Below are 18,861 nucleotides of genomic sequence, written 5' to 3'. Positions count from 1 at the left end.
AGCATGGAATGTTTTTCCGATAGCTGCGCCCCTCCGTGCAAGATAGGCTCTTGTGCGGAGAAAACTGGGCTCCGTCTTTCGGAAAGAGACGTTAAGCCGTTGGTCCAAAAGGTTAAAGTGAGAGGAGAAGGATAGTGTTGGTAGTAGATTGCGAACCCTGCGGGGATATGCAATAAATGACGAAATTTACAGGAATTTTTTTATTTATAAATTTCAAATATATATTATATATATATATATTTATTTATTTATTTATAAATATAAAAATTAAAATTTGTAAATATAAACGCAAATGTAACGTATAGCGCATCGTCGATTTGCCAACTCGAGACTCGGCATTCAGCGAGACGCAAGGAGCGATACCCGAAATGCGTGGCATCGTGGCATAGCCGGCGCGTGCTAAGCAGCTACGTCACAGCTCAAGAGAAAAGGAGACAGCAGATCGTATGTCTGCCCTTTTCTCCCCGCTCGAAGCTTGCCGAGTGCCGAGTCAGCCGACTGGCATATCCCCTCCATCTGAGTAGTTCAGACACGAACCATAGCTCGGACACGAACCATGTGTGCACCGTTAGTGCTGGTCTACAACCTTGCTTTAAGGGTGTTTAAGCTCTATCCTTTATTTCATAAATGTACATATAGTCCGGAAACATTCCTTCGTTAAATTACCGCAGGCCTTCAACCGATCTGTCTCTCTATATAATTGGCACGCACCTCTGCTTCTCTCTCTCCGAATTACTTTTCCTATTTTTCGCTCGGCGACTCGATTTTATCTTGGCTAATTATTGGCTAATATACATCAACGTTTTACGCCTTACGTCTTATATTGTGGATTACCGTCTTTAAGGTTTAGGGCTTAGGGCTTAGAGCTTAGAGCTTACGGCTTAGAGATAAAATATTTTCTTAAAGCGAGGTTGTAGACCGACACTTACCGAGCGTAACGACGTAGTTGACGTCCACTTTCTCAAGCGGCGCGGCGCGTCAGTATACGTCCGCTGGAACAGAATGATCCGGGTGGCCGCTCTCAGGTTTCTCTTTTGGACAAAATCAAAAGAGCGGAAAATTTGCATCTCAAAATTTGCGGAAGTTATAGCTATCACAGATATTTCTCAAAAAATAATGGATCTTTGATCGTGTATAAACCTCGGTCTAATCAACCAAATCTTAAAGAATTATATATGAAATAGGGGTAGAAAAGACCGAAGAAGATAATGGAATTAGAAATAGCCCGATATCTCAAAATTTGCGGAAGTTAGAGCATTGATACCCACTTACAAGGTGTACATACACACACACACACACACACACACACACACACACACACACACACACTCACGCACACAGACATTTTTTTTAAAAGTGTATTTTTCGACGTTTTAGAACATTCTAAACACATTAACAGCGACAACTCCAAAAAATTTTTTTTCATGAAAAAAGGAGACAAGTATGCAAAGATACTTCAAAGAGAATAAAAAATAGAAAATTAAATCAAATTTTTGTTAAGTGTGGCATATTCCTCCTCAGTTACTCTAACTATATTTTTGATGTGTTATATACTGCAATCGATTAATTGTGTAGTTAAGAAAAATGACATAGTTGAAAAATATTGGCAAATAGAATTTCATTCAATGAACTAAAATAGACCTCACTTACTCTATAGAAAAATTCTGTATATTTCCAATATATAATATATAATATCTAAATACACAATACATATTTCATAGTGTGCATATTTTGCATATTTAATATATACAACATATAATATACATAACAGTTCTTTCTATAATGATTCTTTTCTCAAATGTTATTCTTTTATGCTCTACAAGTTGTATGTACATATTTTAAATAGTTGCGTGCATTTTAAAGATTAAAACAAATCGAATATATATATATATATATATATATATATATATATATATATATATATGTTATAGATAATATAGATTATTCATAATACGCAAAACATATCTTTATCTTTACCTTCAGGAATTTAAAATCTTCTTTGTCTGTAAGAAGATTGCCCACAACATCGCCTGCGCATAAGCATATCGTACACAATGTGATATTGCACGTATATAAGTTGCATACATGACTATATTTTACATATAAATACACACACCACTATATTGTACATATAAAATAGTAAAATCGTAGGAATTTCGTATATATTTTATATTTATTGTACTTTATTTATATTTTAATTTTATAACTATATAATAATGACACGTGTATAAAGTGTTAACAGTACGACGCTATTGGCAATCAAATTGTAGGCAAATAGAGCCTTTCTTTTAATTGCCTTCTACGATGTTCATTAAATCGCTATTTGCTTCAAAGGGTTGAGTTCCCTTTACAGACAGGAATAAATCTTACACGAAGTGGATGAGCAGGGCGAAGTATCAAATCAACCTGCATCCGAAGATTCTTTAAATAATCAATAGGCTCCAAGTAGAAATTGTGTACCAGAGGAGCTATCATCGCCTTCAATTCCAGCATAGCAAATCGTTGGCCTATAATTGGGTCCGTATAAAAATCAGTTTATGTAACAAGGTATTACACATATATTTATCAGAATATAAAAAATTATAGCTTACCGATGCAGTTACGTGGTCCAGCACTGAACGGTAAATACGAATAAGGATGACGATTTCGGATCTTCTCAGGCAAGAATCTATCGGGATCAAATATTTCTGGATTTGGCCAAAAATTTGGATCTCTGTGGACCGCGTAAATATTAAGAGACACGAATGTTCCAGCCGGTACTAAATATGACTCTGAAAAGTTTATTATACAATAAGATTTACAAATAATATTTGAAAACCTTATTAAAATTTAAAATAAATGTACATCTAATATAAATAGAAATAAATGCCTATAGTTTGCATAATAAAAAATAGAATGTAGGGGAGATCGGGGCGGAGTCGTCACCGAGGTGGAATCGTTACTATAATACTACAATATCTGAAAATCTGTATGTTGTGTGAACTCGCCATTAATATTGTAAACACTACTTTTATGGTGTCCATATCCCATACAGCACAGATTCTTGCAGAAAGCTTTCAGAAAGGTTTCAAAAACATTTCAACCTTTCACATTTCATGTGCAACATCTCTGAAAGAATTCTGCAATATGTCATATAAAATGTTGCAATAGAAATGTTTTTTAAACCTTTCACATGAAGATAATTTTTCAAAACTTTTAGTTGAGTTATCTCTGAATCGTTCCACATGAAATAATTTTATAAATCTTTCAGTTGAGCTGTTTCTAAAACCTTTCTCACGCAATAAATTTGAAAACGTTTAGTTGATTTATTTCTGAATTGTTTCATATGAAATGATTTTGTAAACCTTTCAGTTGAGCTGTTTCTGAAACCTTTCTCACGCAATAAATTTGAAAACTTTCAATTAAGTTAGTTCTGAATCGTTTTATATGAAATGATTTTGTAAACCTTTCACTTGAGCTGTTTTTAAAACCTTTCTCACGCAATAAATTTGAAAACTTTCAGTTGATTTATTTCTGAATTGTTTTATATGAAATGATTTTGTAAACCTTTCAGTTGAGCTGTTTCTAAAACCTTTCTCACGCAATGAAAATTTTTAATTAAGTTATTTCGGAAACATTTCATAAAATATAATTTTGTAAACCTTTCAGTTGAGTTTTCGATGAAACTTTATACACATCTAGGAGAAGTAAATATAGACGAATTTAGAAATTTTTAATTGCAGCCCTAAAAACCACACTCATCATATGTAGGGCTTTTTGCTTTTCTCAGATATAAATTATTAATATTATATTATGTAATGATATACAAATCTTTTATATTAACCCGTTGTGGTCACACTTCCTAAAAATAACGTAGTGGTCACACGGGGTCCAATGGACCCCACAACAGTTGCCATTTGCGTTCTTTTTGATGTATCCACTCAAACCTTGAACTGGAATTTAGTTTATGACTTCCTCTTTATATAATCCAATGATAATTTTAAAAATTTTTTTATGTTGAAAAAACGCGAGAAAAAAAGTGTCAATAAGGCCGTTTTTTGGACCACGTCAGAATCGCTCCAAACTGTGGTATTTTCTTCCTACCGATGTAGCTCACAACCTCCTAGAACCGTTTGCTGTCCGAGCAATTAGAGCCTGAGAACGGGCAACTTGAAATCTCAAAAATCAATGGAATTTTTCACATGGTGGTAGTGCCGGTCTCATTTCAGCATGTCATTGTTGGGAGGGAGGGAGGAAGGGAGGGTGGGAGGTAAAGGGGGGAGGAAGGGAGGGGGAGGAAGAGGGAGGGGAAAGGGGGAGAGGGAAGAGAGAGAGAGGAAGGGAGGGAGGGAGAGAGAGGGAGGGATCGCTCCAAACTGTGGTATTTTCTTCCTACCGATGTAGCTCACAACCTCCTAGAACCGTTTGCTGTCCAAGCAATTAGAGGCTGAGAACGGGCAACTTGAAATCGCAAAAATCAATGAAGTTTTTCACATGGTGGTAGTGCCGGTCTCATTTCAGCATGTCATTGTTGGTAGGGAAGGAGGAAGGGAGGGTGGGGGAGGGAAAGAGGGAGAGCGGGAGATAGAGGGGGGAAGAAAAGGAGGGAGGGGGGAGGTAGAGGAGAAGAGAGGAAGGCAAAAATCGCTCCAAACTGTGGTATTTTCTTCCTACCGATGTAGCTCACAAACTCCTAGAACCGTTTGCTGTCCGAGCAATTAAAGGCTGAGAACGGGCAACTTGAAATCGCAAAAATCAATGGAGTTTTTCATATGGTAGTAGTGCCGGTCTCATTTCAGCATGTTATTGTTGGGAGAGAGGGAGGGAGGGGTAGGAGGTAGAGGGGGAAGGAAGTAGAGGGGTAGAGAGACAGAGGAAGGGTGGGAGAGAGAAAGAGGAAGAGGGAGGCAGAGGGTGGCAGAAGGAGGGAGAGGGAGGCAGAGGGAGGCAAAGGAAAGGAAAGGGAGGGAAGGAGAAGGAGAGAGGGAAAGAGAGAAAGAGAGAGAGAGAGAGAGAGAGAATGACGGGAACCAGACGGGAGGGAGCAGGTCTGCCTTCCTCTCCCTCCCTCTGCCACTTTTTGCCTCCCTCTCCCTCCCTTCCCTCCCTTTCCCTATCTCTTTTTTCCTCTCTCTCTCCCTCCCTCCTTTCCACTCTCTCTCTCTCTCTCTTTTCCTCCTTTTCTCCCTCCCTCCCAACAATAACATGCTGAAATGAGACCGGCACTACCACCATATGAAAAACTCCATTGATTTTTGCGATTTCAAGTTGCCCGTTCTCAGCCTCTAATTGCTCGGACAGCAAACGGTTCTAGGAGTTTGTGAGCTACATCGGTAGGAAGAAAATACCACAGTTTGGAGCGATTTTTGCCTCCCTCTTTTCTCTTCTACCTCCCCCCTCCCTCCTTTTCTTCCCCCCTCTATCTCCTCCCTCTTTCCCTCCGCCACCCTCCCTTCCTCCTTCCCTACCAACAATGACATGCTGAAATGAGACCGGCACTACCACCATGTGAAAAACTTCATTGATTTTTGCGATTTCAAGTTGCCCGTTCTCAGCCTCTAATTGCTCGGACAGCAAACGGTTCTAGGAGGTTGTGAGCTACATCGGTAGGAAGAAAATACCACAGTTTGGAGCGATTCTGACGTGGTCCAAAAAACGGCCTTATTGACACCCCTCCTTTGACTTTTTTACAAAAATATTTATCAAAATTTTTTGAAATAGAGCAAAAAAACTTCCTGCGTTTTAGTCTCAAAATACTATACTTTTAAGGAAAAAAAGCCTGGGGTCCACTGGACCCCATGTGACCACAACGGGTTAATATTTATAATATATCAATTGTTGTTGCGTTTTTAATATTTGCCAGTTAATAAATAATTTCAAATTTTTGAACACTAAAGATGCTTATATACGATATGAACATAAGCTAGAAGGAATTAAGCATCAGAACCAGAGGATCGTCACTAGCCCGTTCGATCATGGAAGTCAAGCAACTTTGAGTGCGGTTACTACTTGGATGGGTGACCGCCCGAATAAAAAAAATACGGCAATATATTTCGGAAACCTTTCAACACACTTTCTCAGAAAGGTTTCAAGTGCGAGAATCGCGGACATTTTGCTATTCCAGAGCTGTCTCAGAGATGTTGCAGAAACATTTTGAAATATTTGACATGTTTCAACTCCATCAGATGAAACATTTTTTAAATATCTCTGAAAGGTTTCAGATATATTTTGGTAACCTTTCAGCACGGTTTCAGAAAGGTTTCAAGTGCAAGAATCGCGGACATTTTGCTATTCCAGAGATGTCTCAGAGCTGTTGCAGAAACATTTTGAAATATTTATGAGATGTTTCAACCTATCGAATGAAACATTCCTTAGATATTTCTGAAAGGTTCTTGTGCTGTATATATCATGGAGGCTTCGGGCGAAAATCAAAGTCAAAGAAGCAGCAGTGGTCGGATTCCGGCGAGGACTTGGATAATATGTGCTGCGTGTGCTCAGAGATGACAGAATAGAGCTGACGAGAAACGTGCGAGCGTAGGGCACATAAGTGTGTGCTTTTCTTGTAATTATTTTCCGCCATCGTGTTTTTAATTAATGTTTCCATTTTTCTATTAAAAAATAATAAAATGTATCCTATTATTTTTCATGATCGGAATTATGTATTTTTATTTAAAATTCAGTCCCAGAATGGAGTGACGACTCCGCCCCGGCAATTTTGACTTTCAATTTTTGCACCTTTGTCGTTTTTACTTTATACTTGTTGAACAAAGCGACGTAAACCAAAAATGCTTTTATAAATTTTGTAGCCAAGGGTTCTCTTTACAACGGTATACCACATTTTACTAAAATTATTTGTTAAAAATCGGCACCAAAAAAGTTGTGACGACTTTGCCCCGGTTTCCCCTATTTAAATTTTATTAAGTGTCATTTGCTTAACATTATTGTCGGAAAATATTATATATGTTGTATTATGTGTAGTATGTATAAAACTTTTTTTAAATATTATATAAATAAACTTATCAATAAAACTTATATGAATTTTTAAATCTTTGCAATATATAAAAATATTGCATTTATGCGTATCTTTAGCTTATACATTTAATGAAAATGTTGCGCAATATATTATATTAAAAAATGTAAACAATAAGAAATTGGTTAGATACATACGTAATTTTACGTCTTCCGCAGGATATCGTGATATTAGAAATACGCTAGGATATAAGCGTAACGCTTCCTTTATACATCTATCCAAATATGGTAGGTCTTGCAATAATTTCATAGTATACCTCTCATTATTCTCTTGCAAAGCAATATCGACTTCGTTCCTGACACGATCCTGTATCATTATCGTTAATTAAAAAGCGATTCTTGTCATATATGGTAATGTTTTTATGTAGAAACGAATATTTTCCCAAAAGTTCCAAGAATATTTATTTCACAAATGTCTCCTTTAATTTGTTTAAAAATGTGTATTGTCACGTCTTTTTACTCGGTAATCACGCCCGAGACGCAAGACGGATCAAAAGGGGGGGAGTGAGGAGAGAAGGATGACGGGCCTCTCCATATATGTAATACTCCTATATTGCTAGTGGCGTATCCTCACAATAGGCGGTAGCGACGCCGAGAAAGTGAGATAGACATACAATATATATAGGTGATCATGTACTACGAACGTTATACGCATGCGCTGGCGTAACCGGTTTGGTGGGGTTGACTTGACACTACAAATCTTTCTTCTCTTTCTGGCTGTGTTCCTTTATTCACTGCCAGTACTGAAAATCTATAGTTACGTGACGCAAACTATATATTTTCAGCACTGCCAGTAAAAAAGGAACACGGGGTCTGTCTTTACTGAAAGTAAAGTACTTCTTACTGAAAGAAAGAAGAAGAAAAATGCTTCGAAGCATTTGTAGTAGCAAATCCACCGCAGACTTAAAAAGCTGTATTTAATAATAAGATTTAAAAATTATCTGTTAAAAGAAGAAACAATATAATACAGTTATAATATTTATTTTTATTGTCTCTCTTATGCTATAAAACAAAAATGTAAATTATATAAAATAATTTGCTATAAAACAAAAATAAAAAATATAAAAGTGACATAAAAACAAAACGAAAAGAAAATTTTTATATAATATATGTACGCATCTGTATATAATACTAAAACTAGTAATAACATAATAATACTAAAACTATATACTTTTACATAATACTAAAATTATAAACATTTGTAAACATAATACATAAAAACTATTGATGACTAAATAAAATAAGTTTTGTATATTTTTGACGAATAAAATTATTTTTGATAGACATATTTTTGGCTTCGTGAAACAGTCTTACGTTTATGTATAATGATATTATATGTTTACACAATTGTGTTCTATGATTGTCAAGTACATCTTGAGATAATATATGATTTTGCATAACATCACTAGAAAATGGAGATAATAATCTACGATATATAGTAATTGTTAAAAATTGTTTAATTTTATTTTTTCGCAATTCATTTGTATATTGCGTTGTTTCTGACATTTTACAAATCCTGTATACATCATCAGATGGTTTTAAATATGGCCCTCTATTTTTTAGTTCTGATAACAAAGGCATTTTATCACCCAATAATTGATTTTTACAAAAATCACAAGTTATAATTTTATATAATTTATTACAAATATATCCTGCTATATATTGTACTATATTATCTATATATGGTGTGAGCTGCCAAAATGTGTTTATATAATCATGCTCAAAAATGAGTGTTTCCTCATCAGTATTATCTATTTCTTCATTTGCTATGGGACACTTAAACATTTTTGAATTTGATGATACATGTAAAATTTCTAAACTATCAGAAAGACAATTGCCGTTATCAAACTCTTTTAATTCATGCCTGATTAATAGACGTTTGTATGCACTTTTCAGTTGCAAAGCATTCGGATTATTATTAAAACCACCACGACTTCGTATAGCACTAAAAAACGTCTCAAGAAAATCTTGAGACAATTTATATGTTAATAAATACGTCATTCCTAAAGATTTTAAACAATCAAATAAAGGAAAAATATTTCTTAAACATATAATTAGTCCAAGAAATCCAGTTTTTCTGTTAGTTTTTAATATGGGAGTACCTGTTTCATCTTGTAATGTATTAATATAGTTTTCAAAATTCTTAGCATGTATTTGTAATTGTGTATAATTTTCAGAAGTTAATGGTTTGTTAAAATTATGCCGGGAAAATTTGTTTTTGCAATTTAATATATCACCCATGTTATTGAAGTTCAAACAGAATTCTGCAGTTGCTTTGCAATTAGCAAATTGACGTTTTATTGCAGGATCTGGTAACATTAACAAAAACATGAATGATTTATATACACTTTCACTTAAAGTTTGTATTGCTAATTTAACATTTATTTTATTATTTTGAAAATTTATATGTTTGCTACTGAGTTTGTTAGCAGCTTTTAAACCTTCTTTTTCTTGCAATTCGTGAAGATTAACTATATGACTCCATTCAATTTTTTCACCATTTGATGTTTGTAAAATCTTTTTGTCTCCTATAGCATTTCTCACTAATTTGATCATATGACAAAAGTCGAAAAACACATAACATTTTTCTGATGTAACAGGATTTGTAAAATATGGTTTAAAATCACTTCCATATGTAAAATTTGCACCCAAAGCAGTACACATGCTGATGTTACTTGGAGCACCATCAAAAGTAATAAAAAATACCTTACAATTTATTTTATGTAATTGTTCGAATGCAAGCGTTAACAGATTCGAGCGTTCTGTGCCATTTAAGGATCTTATTAAAAAATATCCAATTGGGACTTTCCAACTATCATTTAGAGATACTGCCATAAACACTAAAGCATTTTTAGCTGTAAAAGCAGATTTATTTGCATTATTTTCTTCATTTTCTAACGTACCAAAATCAATACCACCATGAAATTTTTCTTTATCAAAAATCATCTCTTCTCTTATTGCCATTTTATCTATAACTAAATTAATAATAAGAGGTTTAGAATTATTATTATTATGCAATGCAATGGCATTTAATGCTTCATCCGTGAAACCTGGAGATCCATTGACTACACGATACCAATTCCGTATCGTCGAAGGATTTGGTAATAAGTTATTCCACGTTTTTCGTACATAATTATATGCTTTGGGTGAATAGAAGTGCAACGTTAATGCAAAACTACGTATTTCAGGAGAATAACTACCACCTTTTTTCAATTTTCTTGTTACTATTGCCTTTACAGTTTCTGGTAATATATTCTAAAAGGAATAAAAAATAAAAATAAGCATATATTTGACTCAGTATTGCATATATCTTATTTCATTTTTTTAAATTAAATTTAATCAATACATAATACAATTTGTTTAATTTTGTATTATGTGTATTATTGTATATAAATTGTATAATTAATACATTGATTTACTTAATTCGTTATAATTATATAATAAAAAGTATATAAATATAATTGTGTATATAATATGATTTGTGTAAAATGTTGATTGTATATAAATTATATATAATTAATTGTATATCTAAATTCATATATCTAAATTGTATATCTAAATTTCCATTAATATATAAAATATACTGTAATAAGTTCAATATTTTGAAGATCATGTTGGGCATGTATAAATATATAGGGAAGAGAAGAGCACATTTGAACATTGAGTACATTTAAACATCCTTTAAATTTTGATATTGTAGCATGCCATGAAAAATGTGTTAATTCAGGAATTAGTCACCTAATAGGACATTATTGATATTAATAGACACTAATGGCATCGATTTTGGTATATTTTAGTAAACTTATTAATTATGGTATATAGAATATGTAATGTCAAAATTTAAGGATTGTTCAAATGTACCTCCATTTTTCCTCTACAAAAAATATGTATTATTACTATTTTAACATATACTCTACCATTAAATGATCTCCAGCATCAGAAATTAAACTTGATTCTTTTAAATGAGACATTAAATCCTGTAATTTAGCAATTCGCATTACAAGCCTTCTATTTTGGTCTTGTAAAGATTTTATTTGTTTGCGTTTCTTTTCGTCCTCTGTTTTAATAAATTTAATTACTCTCCTCGCTTTTCTCGGTGTACTAACATCAAAGCTATTGATTTCTGATATATATCTAGGTTCTGCAAAAAAGCGTTTTTTTGGAGAAGAATAGCAGTCCTCTTCAGAATCTATAAAATATTTATTATTACAAAAGCATTATTACAAAAACATTCGTATTATTTTGCAATAAGAATGTGTATTTTTATTTGTTTTTATATAATTTACATTTAACTTACTTGAATAAGAAACCTTTGATGTTGACGGAACATCACGATCACAATTTATATCATCAGATATATTTAAAGATGTTTCAATTGATTTTGGTATATTAGTACTATCTTTTAGCACATTTGATAATAATATTGGTGGATGATTTAAAGATATTTCTGGTAAAGTTGTTACATTTGTTGTTGAGACATCAGTAATATCTAAGTTGGGTATAATACCAAGAGGTAGTTTCCATTTTTCTTGTACAATTAAATTCCGAGGTACTTTAAAATGAAGTGAGCAAAGAAACAAATGGGATACATTATCTGTCTCCTGCAATCCGCAAATTTCAACCCATTTTTTACATATTTCTGGATTTTTCGGAAATCTAAAAATTTAATTTTTATTAATTTGTAAGCGATTGTATACTTGATTATTTTTTATTATTTGTCAATTAATTTACTTGTGTAAAGAAATCTTTTCGGTCTTTGATGCAAATCTTCCACATAGGTAACAAGATCGCATTTTTATTTATTTTCTTTCACTCGTGGGTGCGACTGTTTCGTGTGAGACTGAGAGGTTAGAAAATTATAATGGGCCTGTTCTTTATCGCTACACTGCTGCATCAGTGCAGTGCAATAAGTACAACTCTCATTCATGAAACGCGCGCATGCGCATTTGGGTCGTAGTACACGAACTGTGGAAGTGAGAGGTTGATATATGTCTGCACCGTGATGTTTGCGTCAGCGTTTCAGCTTGACTAGCAATATAGGAGTATTACATATATGGGCCTCTCCCACTGGTCCTCTCGCGCACAGTCCGACAATTATACTCAAAATCAAAGTTGGGCACCAGACGCGTAAGCTCGCGTCCACAAATTTATACCAAAATCGCGAAAACCCGAAGATAAACACGATAGCGTAATTAGTCAGACGTGCGAGAGATCGGCCAGCTCGACCTAACAGCGATGGGCGGGGTTGATAAAGGGGCAGCGCAAAATTTCGGCGGGATTACGATTAAGCAACACTCAGATATTTACTAATAATCAGTAACAATGTTTATTATAACTTGGCAATACTGTGAAATCGCAGGTCAAGAAAACTGAATCGAATGACAGAATAGCGGAAATCAGACATGAATCGGAGTAGAATAATTAAATAGCGGAAATTAAATAACAATCGGAACTGAATACTGAATACTAGAGTTGATAAAATTACAGCATTGAATTAATGTGCAGTTGGAAATGAGGATTAACAGAACTTTAGATGAAATCGTTAATTACGAAGTCTTTAATGACGTATTACAGGAGAGTGACGCAAAATAATAGTAGTCAATAGCATTAAACAGAATTTAGCAGGACAAGTAAGAGAACTGAAAGTGAAATACAATCGAATAGGAAATCAGTACTGCGCCACGCTCAGCGCGCAGAGTTCTATCGCCCAGATATAATACGCTCGCGGAAGGCGCAAGACTCTAAACACAACGCAAAATATAGTACGACTATTAACACAAAGGTATGACACGCGCGAGAACACTTCGGATGACGCAAAATATAGTACGCAAGGATACTCAATATACCGCGGAATATCGCACACGATTACACCAAGTACAACGCAAAATAGAACGCGAAATAATACAATATGCAAAATCGGGGACGCGAACGCTAAACCAAACGCGAGTAGGTACACCGCACGACTCTAATGGCGGATATAAGATTTCCGTACTTTGGCCGCTGCCGAAGACTCGTCTGTGTCCACTCACGGTCGCGATCTCCAGGAGCCTGCGGTAATCGATGATCCCTTTAGCCGACGAAACTATCCCGGGGCCTCTTGCCTAATACTGACCGCCAACGCTAACATAAAAAATTACGCCCTTTCGGCGATGTTCACTAATAAACCGCGGGTCGGCACCAGAGCGGGAACGTGACCCGGAGGGCTAGTTCGTGGCTTTACAAAGAGTTCAAGGCAACCTCACCGGACAGACTTTTCTCTTGCGCCGCTGCTCTCAATTCTCGAGGCTCAGGCCGGGACTTCGTCAATCTTATACGGTAGCCAAAGGTGCGCGGAAACAACGCGATTTTTCACGCCGGAGGATGACCAGGAAGAGATCGAGCGGAATTCGCTCAATGACGCGCCCCACTCAGGGAGTTGCGCGGCCCTTCTGCGCGATAACGCGAGCAATTAGGGGCAGACTTGCGAGCTCGCGACAAGATCCTCGCGCAGTCTGCCCCTGACCGTCGGCAGCAGATCCTGCGTCTGGTGACCCCTTGCTCTCGCAGCGGCCTCCCGGAATTCTTCTTAGCAGTCTGAACTTGCTGGTTCTCCGAGAGTCCTCTTCGGTGACCCTGGAGTGGTGGCCAGCCACCCCGGGTCCAATCATTGCAGTGGAGGTCGGCCGGGGAACTTGTTCATTCTCGGCGCCAAGGGCCCTGCCACAATATATTTCGCCAGACGCCGAATCACGCGCAACGCGCGTGCTTTCTGCGCCCTTCTCGTCTCGCCGCCCGCGAGACGCCGCCAATAATCGCCTCAACAGTCGATTCTTTGTCTCCGGCCCTCTCCTCAGGTCTCGAATCCCTGGATTCCGATGAAGACGTCCCTATATGTTTGTTTCGGTGAGGTGCCAATAATCGTACAAAATAAAAGAAAGGGATTAGTAATAGAAAACGCAAATATTATTAGGCCCCTAGAGATTTCGATTTTGCTCCATTGGATCGTCCTCGGGCGCGAACCCGCGCCTTGTGACGGCGGCGGGGACGCTGCCACGATGCAACGGAACTGCAACGTCACAGTATATAAAATACATTTAAAACATAAAAGAATATCTGAAATATGTGAAACAGCGTGTCATGTACCCCCCACACAGAACAAAAAGCTCTAATAGACATCCACTAGACGTCCATTATGGAGATTAAAAACCTCCATTAGACATCCATGTAACTTCCCACAGACGTCTACTACACATCCATAGTTCCGCATTTCACACCTCCATTCGACCTCCATTAGACGTATCTTGATAGATCTCTTTTAGACATTGTATAGATTAACCATAAATGTTTAATGGAGCTTTGGTGGATAAATAAAATATGTTAACTAAACGTTTTATAGATTCTTTATGGATATACATCTTGTTTATAAAGCTTACAACAAATTAGATAATTATATTTATAAGTTGTATCCAACAAATTATCAAAAATTGCTTCGCAGACCCCTCTGCTATGTCTGAGGTATCACTTTAGATGATCTGCAGCAAAGAATTATTGCAGTCAGGCCTCTCACAGGCTCGCCTCTTATACTAGCGCATGATGTTTTTTTATTACGAGAAAGTACTGGCGCATGGTAGCCGCGTCGCGGCAGTGCGCGTTACTAACGCTCGCGGTCGCGTCATTCGATATCCACCAAAACTCCATTAAACGTCTAGTTAACGTTTATAAATTATCCATCAGAGCTCCATTAAACATCTATGGTTGTGGTTAATCTATGCGCACACAGCACACTGTATCCTGAGGATATCCCAAATTGTCCCAGATTTCCAAATACGATCCCACGGATATCGCAGCAGGTTTTGCCCGGGATATTCCAATAGAATATCGTGAGATAATACTTCTAAAAATTGTATAAAAATTAATAATTTTAAATTATCTAAAAATTTAAATTTACTTATAAAACTTAAATATTGATCTGTTAGAAACATTATGTATATAAATCTATTATACATCCATAATAGACGTTCAATGGATGTCCATTATGAATTTGTAGAAGATATCTATGATGGAGATAGTATGGATCTCTATTAGAGATCTATCTGACGTCCACCGTGGAGTTAGAGGTTGCATGGAGCTATGGAAGTTGTGTGGACGTCTAATGGATGTTATGTTCCGTGTGGGCGGACACCCTGTATATCCATTAATGCAGAAAAGCAAATTGTATGTTACAATGTATATATATATATATATATATATATATATATATATGTATATTGCGACGCTATTTCCCACGGTCTCGCTATCCGGGAAAGGGCAATCGCGTATTTAACAAACGCTAAGTTAGGTTAAGAGACGAAAGGTAACGCGGGCGCGGATGCCCGCAGAGAATTGCCAGATAAACGTAATAAAATGGGCGCCAGGCGCGACTATTTGCGCCACCGTACAATACCTTAGCACCAATACTTAACGCGATACTTCAGGGCGTAGTTTCTTTTTTATGGAGATTTGGAGAGGAGGCGTTGTACAATTAATCAGACACACCTTAACGAAATAGAATAATATATATTTGAAATCGGTGATAGAAATGTAATCGGAGAGATAACATAGTTGAAATCAGAGACAGAAATGTAGTCAACATATTTTAAATCAGAGGCAGAAATGTATGTTTGTGATCAGAAACCGAATAATATATTTGAGATAAAAAATGAGACAGATAGAATAATGTGTTTGAATCAGCAATAAGAAAAACAGAATAATATGTTCGAGTCAGAAACAAGACAGATAGGATAATGTGTTTGAATCAGCTGTTACGTACGGAAATTTTATATTTCCGACGACGCACGTTAAAAGTCTTGAACGCTTAGACGACGCACGCTAGGCTCGGAATTCCGAGGAAACGGCCGGGTTAGTGTAAATGTTTAGATTATCTTATCGGAGTCCGTTGAAGGGCTGGGGGCCAGATGGGCCCAAAACTACGCTTCTAGAATGTTCTAGAAGCTTCTAGAATACCTCCCCCCTTAAGACGCGTAGGAAAAAGGCGGGAATCTCGCGCGGGAGATTCCGGTCTTTTTCGGGTATAAATAGGGCGGAAAAACGCCGCGGAAAGCAGATAAGTTTTAACTTCGGTCTTGACTAGACGTAATTCTCAGACTCTCTCCTAACCTTATTCGATTTCCTACGTTCCGCTATACGCTAAGTTCGAGCATTCGCGCTCAATTCTGGGACTTAGTCCCTACACTCTCATACCTTATAAGACCGCGCTTCACGCACAAGTTGTATTGAGATTTATAGAATAATGGTAAGATAAGTTTAAAAGGGAACAAGTGTAAAAATCTGGAATCTCATTTCGTATTTTTAATCAATAAATCGATCACTTCTAACATTCGACTCGCAGTTGTCGCTGACAAGCGTGGCGATCTGTGCTGGGGCGCTGACGAAGAGTGTGGCGATCCAGTACTTTCGCTGCCGAAAGCGTGGCGATTACGGGGTTGATTCTTGGGGGTCGTAATAATCACTGTCACTTCTGGGATTCCGACTCGCAGTTTCCGCCGACAAAGCGTGGCGATCTGTGCTGGGGCGCTGACGAAGAGTGTGGCGATCCAGTACTTTCGCTGCCGAAAGCGTGGCGATTACGGAGTTGGTTCCCAGAAAAAGATAATAATTTCGACAAATTCCCGAAAGTGAATTTGACCTCTACGCTGACGATCTGAGCGCTGACGAAGAGTGTGGCGAGCAGAGGGTGTGGCGGATTGGTTTTAGAGTGCTGCCGAAGAGTGTGGTGAGCTTAAAATTCATTTTCGTGAACGCGGCTGAATGACGAAGAAAGGAGGTAGGCGTGTTCGAATTAAACGAATCAGATTCCAGATCAAACAAGCAGTCATTTCTAATCAAGATCCTCTCCCCTTCCTCCAACAATTGCAACAACTAGAAAACGCACCTCCCTTTAAACCTATTCCTGTCGATTTCGACGTTGATTATTTTAATTATAACCAAATAAATAAAGCTGATCCTCGTTACCATACGTACAAACTCAGATATCTTTTCGGTCCCGAATAATAAATATAATAATAATATCCTTCACACGACTTGTCCAAATCCCTGGTAAATTGCTTAAATGCATTGACCAAAAAACGGACGAACTATAACAGTCAGAACGTGACACAGCAATAAAAAAAACAGAATAATATGTTTGAGTCAGAAACGAGAAAGATATTGGAAAAGATGTAAAGACGAATGTCAGTGCGGCGAACCGCCTTCCGCGCAAACACGAATCACGAAGCACTCAAATACCGAATAACACGCACGACTTATACTCACGCATCGCGAATCCGAATAACACGCAACGACTTATACTCACGAATCGGACCCACCCAACGTACGTATACTCACGTTACCCAACTCTCGGCGGTTGGCCTCGCCATGCCGAACCAGCGGCAGACGATCGTCCTCGCCTCACGTTACCCAACTCTCGGCGGTTGGCCTCGCTATGCCGACCCAGCGGCAGACAATCGTCCTCGCCTCGATCCATCAACGCAAGACAACCCGACTCGCGGAAGATTCCGCGGCTGGTCATGCGAATCCCGAAATTTCCGTATCACTTGTTCACGACGGAACTCAGTGGTTCCACGGCCCCACGCCAAACTCGACGGTCTTACCCAACGCAAAGTAGGTACTCTACATTTACATCAACGTCCGTGACACGAATGGCGCGATCGCGTCTCTAACATTCATCACAAATACCATACACACAATAGCGCGATAGCGACTCTAACATTTATCACGAATACCATACACACTAACGAATACGCAAAGTGACTGTCGGTCGCGACGGTGTTCTTGGGAAGGGCGTACTAGGTCTCTACTTACTGGAAGATTCGTTCTCGGCGGGGCCCCTTAGTGGATTTCAATCCAGATTTCTCGACAAGGTAGAGCGCAAGGTAACAATGGGCGCTCATTCTCCAGGTAATAGATATTGTCAGCTTTTCTAAGGTAACTAACTGACAGCGCGAACCGGGGCCAGCGCCTCGAACGAATCCTCCTTACCGCGGGGACGCCAGAGTGGTGACCTTACAAAACGATGTCCCACGCAGTGGCGCGCCGCTTGCAGTGTCCGCCGATCCGAGCGCGCTCTCATGCGCTTGGCGCCGCTCCTTTCTGCGGCGCGGCTCGAACTAACTTCGCCTTGGTGCGGCCCCTTTAAATAATCCGGCTATCCGGGCCGCGATTATTTGGCCGGCGTTACGTGGGCCAGGCTGGCCGGGCTATGGCCACATCCACCGGCAGCCCCTCAGGGTGACGGCTACAGGGCCGTTCGTTAGAGCGTCCCCCGGGATCTTTCAATTTCCAACGTCTGCGGTGGCCGAGCTCGGGATCGGATCTCATACGGCGGCCCTTGACGTTGCGCTTGCGGGGAGGTCCGAGCGCCACCCGACTGACAGCCACGTCCCTCGGTCGTTTCCTTGGCTGTTTCTTCCGATTCTTCCCTCGTGGCAACCCGAGGCCGTTACATAGTGACCCGGTCACCACCGGCAATCCTTTTAAAATAATCTCAGTAACGCTAATTAATTAATACGAAGCACCTTCGACTTTCCCCTTGGCCGAGCCCGTCCGGGTGGCGGACGCGATTTGAAATGTCACAAAAAAAATATTTATATACACATATATGGGCTATTCCACGCCAATTCGCGAGGGGTCAAACCTCAACTTTTTTATTTTTGATAGCGGTTTTTTAGCAGGTCTTTACGAATACCCATGTAAGAGCGTTTTTATAATAAATGTAGCGTTTCCGAAATAGAGCCTGCGCAAAATGAGGACTGCAAGATCTTCAATGAATTTTTTCGCCTATTAGACAACATCTAAGAAAAAAATTTATTTAACATA

The 18,861-nt window shown here is 38.0% G+C and overlaps 1 protein-coding gene and 1 pseudogene across 1 annotated transcript; both read right to left on the bottom strand.

The window, feature by feature from the left end:
* Positions 1-1,733: 1,733 nt before the first annotated feature.
* Positions 1,734-18,861, bottom strand: part of LOC139820991 (cytochrome P450 4C1-like) — an 84,696-nt pseudogene continuing 67,568 nt past the window's right edge.
* On the bottom strand, positions 10,487-12,463 carry LOC139820995 (uncharacterized). The gene is made up of 3 exons (XM_071791660.1): positions 11,740-12,463; positions 11,306-11,664; positions 10,487-11,197 (listed from the first exon to the last, which is right to left on the bottom strand). Exons 1-3 carry the CDS (start codon positions 11,799-11,801, stop codon positions 10,905-10,907), a joined length of 714 nt encoding a protein of 237 aa, XP_071647761.1. The 5' UTR covers positions 11,802-12,463; the 3' UTR covers positions 10,487-10,904.

Source organism: Temnothorax longispinosus, chromosome 10 (assembly GCF_030848805.1).
Source record: "Temnothorax longispinosus isolate EJ_2023e chromosome 10, Tlon_JGU_v1, whole genome shotgun sequence".
Classification (NCBI taxonomy): Eukaryota; Metazoa; Arthropoda; class Insecta; order Hymenoptera; family Formicidae; genus Temnothorax; species Temnothorax longispinosus.
This window is presented reverse-complemented; position numbering and strand designations above follow the sequence as displayed.